General features: G+C 45.3%; 1 protein-coding gene across 2 annotated transcripts in view; it reads left to right on the top strand.

Annotated features, from left to right (window-relative positions):
• tpd52 (tumor protein D52) overlaps nt 1-17500 on the top strand; it is a 41038-nt gene that overhangs the window by 10594 nt on the left and 12944 nt on the right. Inside the window, exons 1-2 of one of the 2 annotated variants that reach the window (XM_063185398.1) lie at nt 8152-8809; nt 17130-17257. In XM_063185398.1, coding sequence (XP_063041468.1) covers nt 8443-8809; nt 17130-17257 — 495 coding nt within the window. In that variant the 5' untranslated portion in view covers nt 8152-8442. Of the gene's footprint in view, nt 1-8151; nt 8810-17129; nt 17258-17500 lie in introns of those variants that run through there. The other variant, XM_063185399.1, reaches the window with a different exon arrangement.

Here is a 17500-nt window from a genome sequence, read left to right as displayed (position 1 = left end):
AATGTCTCACCCTCTGCATGTGTGCAAAGAGTTTGTGATCAGTCCACGTGAAAAACGGGGATTTCAAAGGGCATCGATTGCTGGTGTCGTAGTGTGACAGAGCAGGAGGTGTGCTGCCGTATTCGTGAATCGTGCTATGTTGTTGTTTCCCTAGTAGCCTACGATCGGTAGCGTGTATTGTGTCTGACTTCACGCAATAGGTAAACACAGAGACCATTGTATATCGTGCCAGGAGTATCTTGAACTTTCTGGGCTTGCTACCTAGACCTTTACCAGCTCCTTGGATCAAAATGGCACCCGAATTGTAATTGGAGTAATGCGCTCCGATTTAGAAGTTTGATCGCCAACCAGATAAGTTTATTTGATTATTCACCCCTATGTTGAACTGTCTTCCTGTATGTGAAAAGCCAGAAGCTAGCATATATGGCTACATATGGATCGGATGGGCTACATCTAAGCATCATATCATTGGGATTTGTTGTCAATGTTGGGCTATTATTTCGGGAGTCATCGGGAACTATTTTAGCAAATGTCCGACCTTCTGCATGTGTGCAAAGAGCTTGTGTTCAGTCTGTGTGAAAAACGTGGATTTCGAAGGGCATTGATTGCCAGTGTCGTAATGGTTTAGAGCAGGAGGTGTGTCTTGACGTGCAGGAAGATGTGTGTCAGAGCTAACCTTGCACCAAATTGTGATTAAAACCAACTCATCCCCTTTCAAACTCGTCACATTCTGAAGAAGCGCACCCTTCACAAAAACCTCAATATCTCCGATTGTAGCTGAATTCCATGGATACCCACTTCGGTTTAGCGTGGGTTTACTCGGCAATAAAAGCTCGTAGAGACACACAGTTTTCACCTACTAAGAGGGCAGCGTCTCCACTTTCAAACGAGTCATAACATATTTCAGTGGCCCTATCACATAATAAGCTGTGAGTCTACAAAAAAACGTAAAAAAGGGCTTAGAACGCTGGTATTCTACGACATAATTCCGTGAGCACCGCCGGTATTCAATGTGTTAATACCTCTCTATTACATGCTCTCCCCTCCCTTTCCCTCTCCCTAATATCCTCTCTCCATACCTCTCCCTTTGTACCTCTTCCTATCCCGTTTCCAATCTCTCCTTCCTTGCCATCTCTTTTCTTTTCTTCTTACTGTCCTCTTCCGTCTCTCTATCTCTCATTTCCTCTTTCTCCCTCATCACCCTCTCCTTTTCTTATCTCTCTTGTTCTCTCTTGTTCTCTCTCTCTCTCTCTCTCTCTCTCTCTCTCTCTCTCTCTGTTGTTTATTCCTGTCTCCTGGTGCCTCTGCTTGTTTTCCGTCTTTGCTGGGAGTCTAAATGGGAGACATGCTGCCCCAGATTTAGCTGCCCGAAAAATGCAACTCTCAGAACAGGAAGTGACTTCTAATGCACGCTGAGTTGGCTTTCCTACACACACACACACACACACACACACACACACACACACACACACACACACACACACACGGGCGGACACACATACACACACACGGGCGGACACACATACACACACACGGGCGGACACGCATACACACACACGGGCACACACACACACACACACACACACACACACACACACACACACACACACACACACACGGGCACAAACACACACACATGCACACGCACACACAAACACTCACACACACACACACACACACACACACACACACACACACACACACACACAGGGCTGAATTCATTGGAATGCCTCATCAATAACTTACACACACAAAGACACTGGCGCACAAACACTCACACACACGCACACACACACATGCACAAATACTTATATGCACACGCATGCATAGGACTAAACTCATTGGAATGCCTCATCAATAACTTACACACACACACACACACACATGTAATGCACACATGACCCAGGTCAATCAGACCATGGAGCAGCACTCTCACACACACAGCTCCTGATACAAACACACCGCATTCACCGCAACACACAAGATTCCCCACTCCTGCAAACACGCTAATTGGATTTCAGTTCTCACTGCGTTTATTTTAGTAGAGAATGTCTCTTTGTGGAGATCATAGAAATGTCATCATGCATCAAAATGATCACAGATCAGAATGAAAAGCTTTTCGATGCAGATAATTAAGCCAGAAGCGCATGTGATGGGTGTTCCTTATCGCCTCCTCATGTGACCTGAGAGGGTCACCTGACCTGCCAAAAAGAGCCCAGTCTCGTCACTTGACCTACGAGGATGCCCGGTCGGATCACGTTAGCTCAGATAGAGGCCGAGGGTCCCTTTCCGTATCTATCCTCCTGTCTGCGCCGTATGCTTGTGGCCTTGTGCTCCTCTGATGCCCGGCCGCAATGGAGAAAACAATTACATTTCCCCGCTGTGAATCTTGGCACAACTTTGGGGGACTTTTCCCCATTCAACCCTCTGCTTGCAAACGAGAAAATGACCTTTGAATTGAGCTTTTGCGAGATGTTGAGTAAAACTTCTATCGTCAATGACGTCTTGCCTCGCATGACGAGGCCACAATAACAAGGCGAGGACGGGAGGTTGGATAATGGCACGTCCAGTCATGTGATCTTATCAGGAAAACCATTTCGCATGTGGCCTATCAGAGAGCCTGATTAGTTCCCATGACTGCTTGGGCGCTAGTTGGGTCACGTGGCCTGTTGTTCCTAATTTCATGTACACATCAATATGTGGTCATACGATGCATTATTTGTTCCAGGTTACTTGTAGACGGGCTCCATGCATTGTCAATCAGTAGGCTTGTTCTTCATGAGGCATTCTGTGCAAGTATGCATCATGGATGTGTACACTACGTCGTTGCAAAGTATTCCGGCTGTCCACAATGCTGTTTATTGGGGTGCAAACCTTGTCACACGGTGTAACTGCAGCCTTCACCTCACATGCGACCTCCTCCACGACGTCAGAGATATCCGGATTGATGTTTATCTAGCTGACGTGAATCACATGTGCAGCGCTCAAGTTTGTCAAGTAATTCACTTGCGGTGCCGGCTTCTTTTCTGTTTGGAAGTCACGTTCGATGCTGTTCAAGTTAATTGCGGAGCATTTATCTCCTCCTCCCCCAAGACCTAACAAATCTCGTCCTGGCTGCTGAAGCAGCTGTCTGGTTCAGGGATGCCTTTCTCTAAACCATAGTTGCTAACTATGTTAGCCCCTTTCTTGGTTGCAATGTACTTTCCCATTGGCAATTACCCAAGTTGCTCACTGGCTAGCAACTACGCTTTCGAGAAACGCACCCCTGAACTAGTGGCCCTGCCAGTCAGCGGGAGGTCCCTCTTTTGGCCGTTGAGGGTCGGAAAGGGAAGGATGTGATTGGATTACTTCTCTCTCTTTCACGACTTCCTGTTTGAGCTACTTCCCCAAAACCATGATGACAGGAAGCACGGCCCAAGGCCACCTGTCACTATGGCTGACACAGCCCCAACTTGGGGAACCTACAAAAACACACGGCATCAAATCAGGATTAGTTTGTGATTAGCTTGTGACTTTTGCTTTTTATTTTTTTGTGAAGCACATTGAGTTGCACTTGTGTATGAAATACGTTATACAAATAAACCTTGCCTTGCCTTGTTCTTCCTAAAATTCCAAAGTTCCTCCCAGAGGGCCCATAACGTGTGTCTTATTAAACACACGTTAATAAGTGTGAAGGATCAAAGCTACAAATAAGACTAGTCTTGAATTTGCTACTAGTGGGGCAAATGACAGAACTAATGGTCATTAGACAGACAGACAGACAAACATTTGAATGGTAGTGTATCTCTGGCAGTCAGAAACAGCTACATAAAGTAGGCCTTGCTGCCGTAGCCCACTGGGTTACTACGCCAGCGACCCTGGGTTCGATTTCGGCCCAGGTCATTTGCCTATCCTTCCCCGTCTCTCTGTCCCCAGTCTTTTCCTGTCTCTCCTCCACTGTCCTGTCGAAAAAAAGGGGGAAAATCCTAAAAAATACATTTTTTAAATCCTGCCTTGCTTTCACAATCACAACCAACCATGATATGAAGCTCATCCACACCTACTGCGTTCGTTATGGTAGTTAACATCTGTCTTTTATTGATACGCAACTGAGCCCAGTAAACAGTAGGTGTTTCAACATGCCCGAAGTGACCATACGCTTCACAGGATTAGCTTGAACATGCCCAAAGCCACCGTACTGTTCACAGTGATTTGGAATGAGCATGTCCCATGTTGCCATGGTAATTAACAGTCATGGTGTGTGAACATGTCTGATACAATTGGACAGGACTAGCGTGGCCTTTGGTTTTCACAGCATTGTCAGTCTGAACATGCCCGTCATGGCCATGTCATTTACTGAGGCCACAGCTGAATGTAATAGCTGTTAGATGCTCTGTCTTTCTCTCTCGCACTCATGCACACACCCTTTCTCAATACACGTTTTCTCTCGCTCTTGATATTTGTATGTGGGTGGTTGGCGTTTAAGGGCGCCACCAGGTCAACAAACAAGAACAGCTGACAGCAAAGCATCAAGGATATCTGGGATTCCATAACTCCCATGCACTGTTTTTGCCATTGACTTCAATGTTAAATGCATCATGGCCATTATTAAAACAGAGAGAGTCCTAACCAAGTATTGAACATTGCATGTTATGTAGAAAGTACCAAATTTCAACTGATTTAATGTGACCCGAATTTTGATGAAGAAAAATGTGATTTTATTACAATATTCTAATGATGCGAATTCCCCTATTCATGGGTTTTTTGAGCTGGAAGGCCAGCGTATATAAAAAGAAAAAAAATAATGATTGGAATAGTTAAACTGGGCCATGAATCTACAATTCATGACAGTTTAACATTATTGATGGAATTATGGAAAAAATCAACTTTTTCATGCTATTCTAATAAAAAGGCCTGGAGCTGTACATGTCACCCCACAGGACGCAATTTCTGTTACGAAATTGAACTTGTAGTTAATTTTACTGTCTTGAGTTTTTTTCACATTCATATATCTTAATATAAAGTTAATATTTATGCAGTCATGCCAAATGCGTCATACATTATTCAAAATGTTGTTGGTTAATTTATATATATATATTATATTCCAGGTTTCATTAACAGTCACACCACAGGGTATTTGACATATAAACCTTTACATAAATCTTAACCAAAATGTTTCTTCTTATCTAAGACTAATATGAAACATAATGTAACACATCTTCTATTGACATTTGTTTTTAAGAGGAAAAATAACAGTTTTGTAGGTTTTTAACCAATGTTACGAAAAAACAAGGCGTCACGTCTCCCACCCATGTCTTTGTGTGTGTGCCTGTCTGTCTTCTCTCTCTCCCTCTCTCTCTCTCTCTCTCTCTCTCTCTCTCTCTCTCTCTCTCTCTCTCTCTCTCTCTCTCTCTCTCTCTCTCTCTCTCTCTGATGTGTGTGTTGGGCACTGGCCAACAGGACCTGTTTGAAAGGCAAACATCCTGGTGCAGCACAGTGCAGTGGGATCATGGGAGACCAAGGTTTTGTTGTCCTTGGTGTGTGTGTGTGTGTGTGTGTGTGTGTGTGTGTGTGTGTGTGTGTGTGTGTGTGTGTGTGTGTGTGTGCTTGTGTGCTTGTGTGCGTTTGTGCTTGTGTGCGTTTGTGCTTGTGTGCGTGTGTGTTCCATTGTTGTCAATGCACTGTGTCAGTATTGATTGTATTTAGGAGAGCTCTTCCGCGTGTGAGTGTGTAGGTGTATTTTCTTCTCATTTTTCATGCAAAGTGGAAAAACGCTGAATGTCGGCAGTGTGATCCCTTACTATCAGCCATCACGGTCTCTCTGTCCCAGAGCAGCCTGGCCTGATGCCACAGTGACACTTGTTTTTCTTTTCTAATAGCTTTGACCACTGTGCTATAGTCTGCAACACTCTCTATCTCTCTCTCTCTCTCTCTCTCTCTCTCTCTCTCTCTCTCTCTCTCTCTCTCACACACACACACTGCCATTGTGCCCAAGTCGTAAATAGCAGAAATGCTTATCGATGGTATGAACGAGAGAATGTGCGAGTAACCTATATCTGGTTGTGTGTGTGTGTGTGTGTGTGTGTTATTTGAATGCAGCATTCTCTGTGTATTACATTTTTATTGAGGTAATGATGGAAAGCTCGCACATCCACAGGAACGTCTGACCTGGGAGCAGGACCAAAAGTGACTAGATGATTTTGAGAAAAAGTCCGCTGCACAACCAGGATTTCTTTTGCTCCCAATATTTTATTTTTTCGTGACGTTTCGGGTTTTACCCCTTCTTCAGACGTCATGATGTCTGTGCAGCGGACTTTTTCTCAAAATCATCTTTTACATTTTTATTGAAATTTTATGTTCATCCCTCATTACCAACTGATCCTGCTGGATATACACACACACACACACACACACACACACACACACACACACACACACACACACACACACACACACACACATCCATCCTGCGTGTTGAAACCGTGTGCGTAAACGTGACCTTGTGGTATTTCCAAGTGTGTGTTATTTAGAGTATGCTTGCTTGTTTGCTTTGGGTTAGGCTAGTCTGCAGCTTTGACCTCCACTGAGGAAGAGGCTGTGTGTGTGTGTGTGTGTGTGTGTGTGTGTGTGTGTGTGTGTGTGTGTGTGTGTGTGTGTGTGTGTGTGTGTGTGTGTGCGGCGTGCATGCGTGTGTGTGTGTACGCTTGTGTGTTTACATGAACTACTGACCTCAAGGCTGACCACTGGCCTTCACTGTCACACACACAAATACACACACTCAGACTTCTGAATACATTATTTATTGACTCCCTATCCACACTGAAGGAGTAAGTGACGGATGCTAAACTGCCAGAGGTAATGATGAAAAATGACATTTGACAGAAGTGTGTGTGTGTGTGTGTGTGTGTGTGTGTGTGTGTGTGTGTGTGTGTGTGTGTGTGTGTGTGTGTGTGTGTGTGTGTGTGTGAGAGCAAGAGAGAATCTAGTACATGTGTGTTTGTTGGGAGGGCACTGCTACAAATCTCATGCTGTATGCTTGTTAATGCATATGTATATTTTTAGAAATCGCACTGCTGGACGATTTAGCCTGGGTGTGGGTGTTCTAGATAAAGTACTCAACGCAGCTTCTCTGCAGACACACTCTTTGTACAGTCTGTGAGTGTGTGTGTGTGTGTGTGTGTGTGTGTGTGTGTGTGTGTGTGTGTGTGTGTGTGTGTGTGTGTGTGTGTGTGTGTGTGTGTGTGTGTGTGTGTGCACGTTTTAGAGACACAGGTACCACTGTAGGTTGTGTGTATGTATTTCTGTATGTATTTCTGTTTTCTTGTCTTTATGCACATTCTGTGTGTGTGTGGGTGTGTGTGTGTGGGTGGGTGTGTGTTGAGAGAGACACACACACAGACACACTTCTCTTGCAGGTTCCTGTGTTTTTGTGTTGTGGTGCCTCAGGGGTTTCGATGGGCAGTGATAGTTCTATGCCTGAATGAGCTGGATTTTTGTTGGTGCACAGTGATGCGTGTGTGTGTGTGCGCACATGCTGTGTGAGTGTGTTTATGCACTTTGAGGGAGTGTGTGTGTGTGTGTGTGTGTGTGTGTGTGTGTGTGTGTGTGTGTGTGTGTGTGTGTGTGTGTGTGCGGTCGTGCAGCAGAGAGAGTTTGAAAGAGATTAACTGGCATAATCTGGGCCAGCGCTGGCAGCCGGGCAGATTACACCCCCATAAACCTCAGCCAATCGCTGCGTCAGGGCAAGGCCACATGACCCACGCCCGGCAACTCGTGGACGAATGGAGGGACTCCTGACAACACTGGTGAAGAGAGAGAGAGATCATCAAGCCACAGCACTTTTACTGCTGGGGGGTGGTGTACTCACACACACACACACACACACACACATAGACACACACAGTCACACACACAGATTGCGTCATTAATGTTGTGCTGGGCTCATACAGATGATACAAGCCTTGAACCTACTGGGAATATTCCAAGGATACTACAGGGAGACCGTGACACTTAGATATTAACACAGCAACCTTTGGCAGAGAGGGAGAGAGAGAGAGAGGGTGAACGAGAGACAGAAAGAGAGGGTGAACAAGAAGGTGAGAGAGGGAGAACGCTAGCATGGGAAATGAGAAAGTGAAAGGTAAGCTGGCGGACAAGTGGTGAAAGAGTGAAGAGAGGGGGGGGTCGGGTGAGACAGGATAAGAGCGAGAGAGGCAAGAGAAGAGCGTAAGAGAGGGAGAGAGAGAGAGCTTAGAGGGCAAAGACAGGGGGCTAGAAAGGTGTGTGTGTGTGTGTGTGTGTGTGTTGGCGTGGAGGTAACTGATTAAAGTGCTGAGTCCTCAACTAGCCGCCACTCCTGCTGCAGCTGAGAACCACTTTACTCACTTACGTCATGTGAGACGCCCAGGAACGCCTGACTGACAGACAGAGGTGACACACGCACACACACATACACACACACACATGCACGTACACATATACACACACACACAATTGAGGACAGACAACAGCAGGACAAGCAGTGCAGTAACAGCTGACAACACACACACACACACTCATTCACACACACGCGCACGTCACATGCAGACAATCAGTGGTCCGGCTAGCAGAGCGAAGGAGAGTGAGCCAGAGAAAGAGAGGGATAGAGAGAGGGAGGGGGTGGAGGAGGCGGAGGAGGAGAAGTGCGTGTGTCGGCGCGGCAGCATGGAGCCTCTGGAGGAGTACACGTCTCCCTTTAACTTCGAGCAGGGCGTCAACGCGCGGTACCTCTACCTGTACCCCGACATCGCCTCCGACACCCCGCCCGACTCACCTGGCCCTCCAGGCAGAGGTAACACACCTGGGGGAGAGAGGGTGTGTGTGTGTGTGTGTGTGTGTGTGTTTGTGTGTGTGTGTGTGTGTGTGTGTGTGTGTGTGTGTGTGTGTGTGTGTTAGTTTGTTTGAGTAATAGGGTCACTGTGTGTGTGTGTGTGTGTTTGTTTGAGTTAAGGGTCACTGTGCGTGTGTGTGTGTGTGTGTGTGTGCGCATGTCTGCGCGTTGTACATAATGCATAGAGGAAATGCTTTGTGTGTATATGTTACTGTGTCCCTCTGTGTGTGCTGGAGTGTGAAGTAGGTGACAGGGAAAGGCTTTTGTTGTACGCTCTGCACTGGGCGTGATGGAATCGCAGATATGAGAGGTATGACGCTAGTAAGCCATTATGTGTCTTTCGGCTCCATTTCTTTGTGTTGAGCCAGTGCCCCTATTGGGTGTCTGTGTGTGTGTGTTTGTGCGTGTGTGTGTGTGTGTTTGCGTGTCTCTGTTTGTGTGTCTCTGTTTTTGTGAGAGAGGGTTAGCATGAGAGTGAGGCGGAAGAGATTATTCTTGAGATTCCTTTTTTTCCCCCTTTTTCGTTTCGTGACGTCTTGTTCAAGAGCTAGCATCTGGGACAGATGTGGCTAGGCTATTAGTAAAGCATTGCATTGTGGGATACTGGCGGACCATCACAAGGAAATTCATGAGCTCACCCACGTGATTGTCAGCCCAAAATGCCAGACTTCAGCCAATGTCATTACTTAAAAAAATAAAAAATAATTGTATTTAGCAGGTGCTTGTATTTCTCTGAATATTTTTCATATGCCCCATTCATATTTTTCTACAAGTATATCACTTTGTATACATCAAATACAGCTTGTGCACATCCCAGGAAAAGGTGCTGGACGAAAGCCAACTGTAGTTTTCAAAGTGAGCAGTTTGCACACTTAAAATCCTTTTTGTTGTCTTTTATTATTTCATGGCTGGAATGGATTGTGTTTCGACTTCAACAGTCTTCATCAGATTCTCCGGAGACTTTACTCTACCATGAAATAATAGACAACAAAAAGGATTTTATGGGTGCGGACTGCTCAACATAAACTATGATGCAGGATCAAGCCTCCTGATGGTGCCAGGTTCATTGCTCATCATGTATAAGGGTCAAGGATGTTTTTGTGCAACCGCAGCCAATGTCACAGTTGTATGGAATAAATGTTTTTTTGATGATTATCTATCGACCATTCATTGCAACACATTCATTCTGCCTGTACAAAATGCTCCCTGCCAGCAGCAGAAACTCACAAAAACACACAGCATCCAAAATCCTTTACCACCCTACGCACAACCTAACTGATGTCAACGTCACAGCTGTCACACACATTGCACATTCAATAGCCGGAGATCACACTCGCCCTCTTCTTCCATATTTCACACTGCCTCCATCCGGCCGCAGGTATGGGACATTTAGAGATGATGGCAGGTGCACTTTAAGAAAAGCTCTGTTCCATTGCTAAAAAAAAAACCTTTCACATTAATCGTCTGTCTGGCTGTCTGTTTGTCTAATTTATTACCAATTACTAACTGATTGAGCAGCATTAGCTTGTGGTGGCACCAATCGATATCTGAGCTAAAAAAAACACCATCTTTTTTTAGTGAATGGATTTTTTTGTTTTTGTTTTTAGTGGCCTATCAAAAAAGCATATTCACTGCAGCATGTCAACTACCAATTAAGCTTACTAACTAATTTATAGGCACCTGCTAATTTCCCCTCTTATGCTACAACACATTTACCCTAGTAAACTAGCCCCACCTAGCCCGGCTAGCCGGGCTCCGCCCTACTGGTGACGCAACACCTTCGGCTCAGGAGCTTGCTCAATCCCGCTACAGCGGGATCTCCACCTGCTTTGTCTAGAACCAATCAACTGAGCATTTCCAACTGTCCTGGGTAGAGGCGTGTTCAAGGCAGTGACGTGGTTTAAGCAGAGACGTTCTATTGGGCTAAGAAATGTTTGGATTTCGGCACAGCCCTCAACCAGTATCAAGCCGAGGGAGGCGGGTTAACCAGGCCATGGAAACAAAGTTCTTCCTGTATGGAAACGCTAATCGTTATAGTCCTGGTCAGACCAGTATCGCGGTACGAGATCTGAAGTCTATGAAAATCCAACATGTCATCATGCATAGGCGTATCTATGACACGCTGATTTGAACCCACTATCGCGTGTCTCCAATACGCATTTCCAAGTTAAGGCGTGCTCCACAACGCCCTGTGACAGGTTAGGTTTAGGGATGGTTTTGGTTTAGGCACAATTTAGGTAGAAATTCGCCTAATCTCGCTGTTCTTGGCAAAAGTAAAGCAGCAGAAACATTGCTTTACTGACAGGTTAGGTTTAGGGGTGGTTTTGGTGAGAGAAATGCACTGTGACAAAACAAAATCACCGACACGGCGGGAAAACTGTAAACCTCGTCGCGTGTCAAAAGTGCATGAACACGCTTAACCGTTGCGTTGAGGAGCACTCTTTAACTTCAAAAAGCGTCGAACCAACATGCCGAATGCACTAGCGTACGATACATGCACTAAAACATGATGACAGCCTGGAAAATCAGGCAAAGCCCCACCTGCCAGCAGCCAAAATCATTTTTGCCTGCGAGTGGGTCTTGCCTCGGAAAATGCCCCATGCCCTGAAACTGACAGATCACAACGCAGGAGATTTGAAGAACACTTTGAAAAACAATGGGTTGTTCCCATCAACAATCTTCCAATGTCTCATTGATCGAGGCCAGACTAAATATGCACTTTCAATCTCACATTTTAGGCGAGTACATCTATGCAAAAAAAAGACCTAACCCCAAAAAAATTGATACAAAAGGTTTTTCAACTGATTTTGTTACCTCTAAGTGTCCTTAATAACATACTAAAAATCTAGGAAAATCTGACTTCAGGAAAGGTGTCATTTTCAAGATCAAAGTTTTTAAAAATAAAGGTTACTACATGATAATTACATTGGCATGAACTAACATGTTTTCAGGATCTGTTTGTTTGGAGTGCTGTTTGGGTGGATAAAGACACTACTGCTATAATATCCATGTGCTGTTTGTCAGGGCACATAATCAGTGATGAATCATGGTGTCACTAGGTATTTTGGGTCTTTCAGCAGCTGAACTGAATAGACAGGAGCCACTACATGTGTAAGTAGAGGGCAAGGTGAAACGCTTGGTACTGGAGACAGACAATGTCCTGAAAGGACATAGGGCTTTAGCATAGCTTTCAGGTAAGCCAGAGTAGGGCCTGTTGTAGCGTCATAGGCAAGGGTCAGGGCCTTGTATTCAATTAGGGCATGAGAAAGAGGACATGACTGGGAAACTGAGGCTATGTGGTCAGAGAATGATAGATGGTCATCAACAATGACACCTAGATTTCTTGTGGCCTTATTTGAGGCAACAGTAGCAGAATCCATATTGAGCTCGATATCATGGCAACCTAAATCTTTGGCTGGGATCACCAGCAGTGCATTTGGGCGAGGCTCAACTGAAGGTTGCATTCCTTCATACTTGTGGATAGTTCAGAGAGGCAAGCGGAAATGTGTGTGACCGTGGAGTCATCTGGCACAAAGTAACTGTGCTTCATCGGTGTAACAGTAGTATGAGAAGCTGTGAGAACAGATAACATGGCCCAGTGATGTGGTGTACATGGCAAATAGGAGTTCCAGCACCAGCCCTTAGGACACCTCTGTGGAGAGGCTATGATTTGAGGACAGCTGACCTTGCCCTTGATACATGCTAACAATGATACCACCAGACTCAAAGAATGTCTGGAAGAACTTGAGACACATAAAACTCAATTATTTATCTAAGAGAGATGTTAAATAATCATGTTTTGAAAAAAAAAAAATGCTAGCTGGTGTGTCTGCACAAACTGATGTTTAGATTTACTACGAAACAAAAAGAGATGTCCATAATCTCTTCTGAAGATATCTTCTGGCTTACTAGAAACAAAATAAAAGAGTAATTTTGAGCTTGGCTTTTTCAGATTTTGAGGTTTTGCATTTTGAAATTTAATGCATATTTAATTAGATATAGTCCAATTGCCATATTAAAACATAACATTTCAGAAAACTTGCAATACATTTTTTTCTCACAAATGTGTGAGTAATCACCGGATTAAGTTTCATGGTGATATCGGCAAGCTAAATTTTTTGGCCTATTCACCTGGAGTGTCTCTTGACCCTTATAATAAGCCTATGGCAGCCATGTTGAAAAAAACTCATTTCCCAAAGTCAGATTTTACTAGATTTTTAGTATGTCATTTAGCAGGTCCAATAGTAATAGAATCCATAAAAAAACCTTTTGTATCAATTTTTTTGGGGTTAAACCCTAAATGTACTCGCCTATTTACTCTTGCTTGCCAGGCTACTAGGGCTGTAACAATATTGTATCGAACCGAGAAAATGTGATGCACAGAGTCACGATACTGTACCGTGATACAAGGAAGCAGTATCGTGATACGCCCTTTCAAAGTTTTATTACCCATTAGTCCAGAAAACAACCTTATGATTTGATGTGATAGTGTTTCCAAACTTCCGTGGAGATACATTTCAGAAATCGTGGGTTGTATCGAACCATAGGTCAAAAATCGTGATACGAACCGAATCGTGAGTTGAGTGTATCGTTACAGCCCTACAGGCTACAACACATTAGGTGGCTATGTAAGGTGTGAGGGAACACATTCTGAGGACTAAAACAGATTACTTAGATCCAACAACACTGCACCACCTTAATCAATTAATCTCTACATCCGGCATGCTGTGCTGTTGACAAACAAAGCTTGTTTTTGTGTTGTGGCTTCCTAGAGGTCCAGCAAACACAGACACACACACACACACGCAAACATGGACACACACATACTTGCATTGTTCACTTGGGTAGCACTTTTTTTCATTTTTTACTTTCGAAACATGCAATAAAAGTACACTATTACATCGGCATTCAAGGCGTGCGAGTTCCCCTTACTTGCTCCACACACATACTTAAATAGAACTCTACAAGTGCTTATTTTCAGCAGAGTTTTGGGACATGGCTAAGTAGTAATGTTTTGAAGAAATGCTTGTCTACTCTGACTGTTATTCCACTGGGAGACACCATCATTGAAAAAGATTGAAATCTCTGAGAAATGTATCCTTTTTCAGTGTTGTGGAGTCACTTGTAAAAAGAAAAAAAAAAGAGAAGCAGGCAGTGTTTGTGCCCGTGTGTTTCCTGTTTTTCCTGAGTAAAGGTTTTCCTGAGCACCACAACTTACAGGACAACGTGTGTGCACATGTGCGCGCGTGCGTGTGTGCGCACATGTTGGGGAAGTTTCATGTGCATGTGTGATGTGCTGTGACAGCATCTCCCAGACTGCCAACCCTTGACCCTGTTCTCAAGCAGTCATAGAAAGCTGACTCGACACACACACACACACACACACACACACACACACACACACACACACACACACACACACACACACACACACACAGACACGGACACACACAGACACACACACGTATGTATTATAGATGCTTGCACTTTTCATACACCTTATGGCACACATAGTGCATTTGAACACACATGATTGGGAACTCGTACACTTTTTGAATCTGCTCTCTAAATCAGAGAGAGCGAATGAGACTGAGAGAGAGAGAGAGTTATGAATGAACATCACTCACTGTGACCGCAAGAGGCCGAGAGGAAATCAATGTAGAAAAAAATCCTACAGTTGTGTTTGTATGTGTCTGTCTCTCTATGGCACGCACGCACGCACTCACTCACTCACTCACTCACTCACTCACTCACTCACTCACTCGCAGCTGCCAATGCTATCTTAAGAACTAAAAAAATAAAATAAATTGCAACTGAGCACCCCCTCACCCCCCGGTGTGTGTGTGTGCGCCTGCGTGCCTGCGTACGTGTGTGTGTGTGTGTGTGCATGTGTGTGTGTGTTCATGAGACAACAATGGAAGCCAGACTTCCTCTTATATTTATTTCAAACAGACGATGTACATAAGCATGCCTCGTCGAACTTGCACTGAATGGCTTGACATTATATTTTGAAAAGCATTCTGGAATGTGTTACGGCTCAGCACACTGTATTAAAATTCCATTGAGGGGAACAGTCTGTGCATGCTTGCGTGTGCGTATATTTGTGTGTCTGTGAGTGTGCTGGTGTATGTGTGTGTGTGTGTGTGTGTGTGTGTGTGTGTGTGTGTGTGTGTGTGTGTGTGTGTGTGTGTGTGTGTGTGTGAGCGAGAGCGCCTCTGTGTGTATTTGCGTGCATGCGTGTGTGTGCGTGGGCAGAGGCACCTGCAGTGTTGCTTGGTGCTTTGGCAGGGAAATGGTGTGAAATAATGTGGAGGGGAGGGGAGTGGCCTGGCCTGGTCTGAGGGAGAGTGGCCAGTTCTTCCAGAAATTCCAGTAAGTGTTCTGTCTCCCCCGTACGCACGCACGCTTACACACACACACACACTCACACACACACACACACACACACACACACACACACACACACACACACACACACACAGTTTAACATGAATAGCCAAATTGCTACACATAAAAAACTAAGTTTTGTGTGAGAGAGAGAGAGAGAGAGAGAGAGAGAGAGAGAGAGAGAGAGAGAGAGAGAGAGAGAGAGAGAGAGAGTGCAGCACTTGACCAGGGAAAAGAAAGGGAGTGGAAGAGTTGGAATGTAAAGGGAGGCTGTGTGTGTGTGTTCGTTCTTTGCTTGAGTGTTTTGTCTTCTTCTAAACCCTTCCCCATTTATTAGGGTTACCAGTTTTGAATAGTAATTTGAACACAAAGGCACATTGGTAGTGCTTTGTGTGTGTGTGTTTTTTTTTTGGCGTGCGTGCGTGCGTGTGCTCTTGCTTAAAAGGATTCCTCAGGGTTAAACACACACACACACACGCATGAGGCATGGCTCCTCTCTGTCCTGATGGTCACGTCCTTCTTATTTCTGCTGGCTTTGCTCTGCCCCTGGAACACACACACACACACACACACGCACACAAAAACACACTTTCATTTCTCTCTCAGGAGGACCCCATTAGGCAAGCTGAAGCTTCTCCATGTGATGGAATGGCAAACATGAAACGCGCACACACACAGGTACACATGCTTGAATACGTGCAGGCAGCATACAGACATGGACAGTTGTGCAATTGAACATGCATGCATGCACATCTTTGTGCATGTGTATACACACACACACACTTAATATTCAGACTCTTCATTCGCATTCATTGAACAGACCTTGAGGTTTCAAGGTCTGTATGGTTAAAAATGATTTTGTGTGTGTGTGTGTGTGTGTGTGTGTGTGTGTGTGTGTGTGTGTGTGTGTGTGTGAGAGAGAGAGAGAGAGTGAGAGTGAGAGCCTCCTTCCCTCCTCCTAATGATGCTTGCTGTCATGAGTCTCCCTGACATTATCACTCATAAGCCCTCACTGCAGGCAATGTCAGTGTGATCGAACACACACACACACACACACACACACACACACACACACACACACACACACACCTACCTGTGCTTGTGTGTAAGGTGGAAGCATCCACTTCAAAGACTGATTGCCTAGTGGGTGTTATTGAAACTTTTTATGATGGAAAGGTTGCGTGTGTGTGTGTCCAGGGCTGATGTCTCTCCAGGGTTGTGTGTGTGTGTGTGTGTGCGCGTGTGCATGTTCAGGGTTGGCAGTTGCATCTCCATCTCTTGTTGTTTTGAGTCCTTGACAGCAGAGGCACTAATGGCCTTCAATCATTCTTCCCCTGGCCTTCCCATTCTTTTCCCATCACTCCACACATGAACACACACACACACACACACACACACACACACACACACACACACACACACACACACACACACACACTCCAGTTGAACTCTACTTCAAAGCTTCCTGCATGCTTCTCTACAGTACACTATCCGCATGAGTCAGGCCTGGACAGTCAGGCTTGGAATTGTGAACTATGAATTTCGAACTGAATTTCGAACTTGTGCATTTTACGTGAAGTGAAAGCCCACCTGGGAAACTCCAACTCCCATTGTCATTGTGACATTGCACTCCACAGCACACAAGTGTTGGCTGCACACTGCACACAACGATACTGCATTCATGCCTCACCCGTGCGAGGGGGCAGCCCCCTTGACGCCCCAAGGGAGCAGTGTGGCGGGGCGGTACCATGCTCAAGGTATCTCAGTCATGGAGGAGGATGGAGGAGAGCACTGGTTACCGGTAATTACTGCCGCCACCAAACTGGGGGGTCATTTTGTATGATGAGTTTCATGTGGATTAATTGTATGTGTGTGTGCGTGCGTTTCTCCACAGGTGCTCAGCAGAGGCCAGACTCCATTCCTGAGGTGGGGGAGGATGCGGTGACCACAGTTGGGCCCCCCTCGCCGCCCCCTGGCCTGACAGAGGAAGAGCGCCTGGAGCTAACCTCGGAACTCGAAAAGGTCAGAGCTCCAAGTGCTTTAAAGATCAACAATTCTGCATGTTCTGCATTCCAGGGAGGCCGTGGTCCAGTGGTTAGGGTGATGGAATTCGGTTCAGAGGGTTGCAGGTTCGAATCCCACCATGAACCTCTCTCCACCTTGGTCCATGGCTGAAGTGCCCTTGAGCAAGGCACCTAAGCTCACATTGCTCCAGGGCCTGTAATCAATACCCTGTACCTAGAATGACCAAATCGCTTTGGGTAA

This window comes from Engraulis encrasicolus, chromosome 20, assembly GCF_034702125.1.
Source record: "Engraulis encrasicolus isolate BLACKSEA-1 chromosome 20, IST_EnEncr_1.0, whole genome shotgun sequence".
Lineage (NCBI taxonomy): Eukaryota > Metazoa > Chordata > Actinopteri > Clupeiformes > Engraulidae > Engraulis > Engraulis encrasicolus.
Note: the sequence above shows the minus strand (reverse complement) of the source record. Positions and strands in the feature narration are given on the sequence as shown.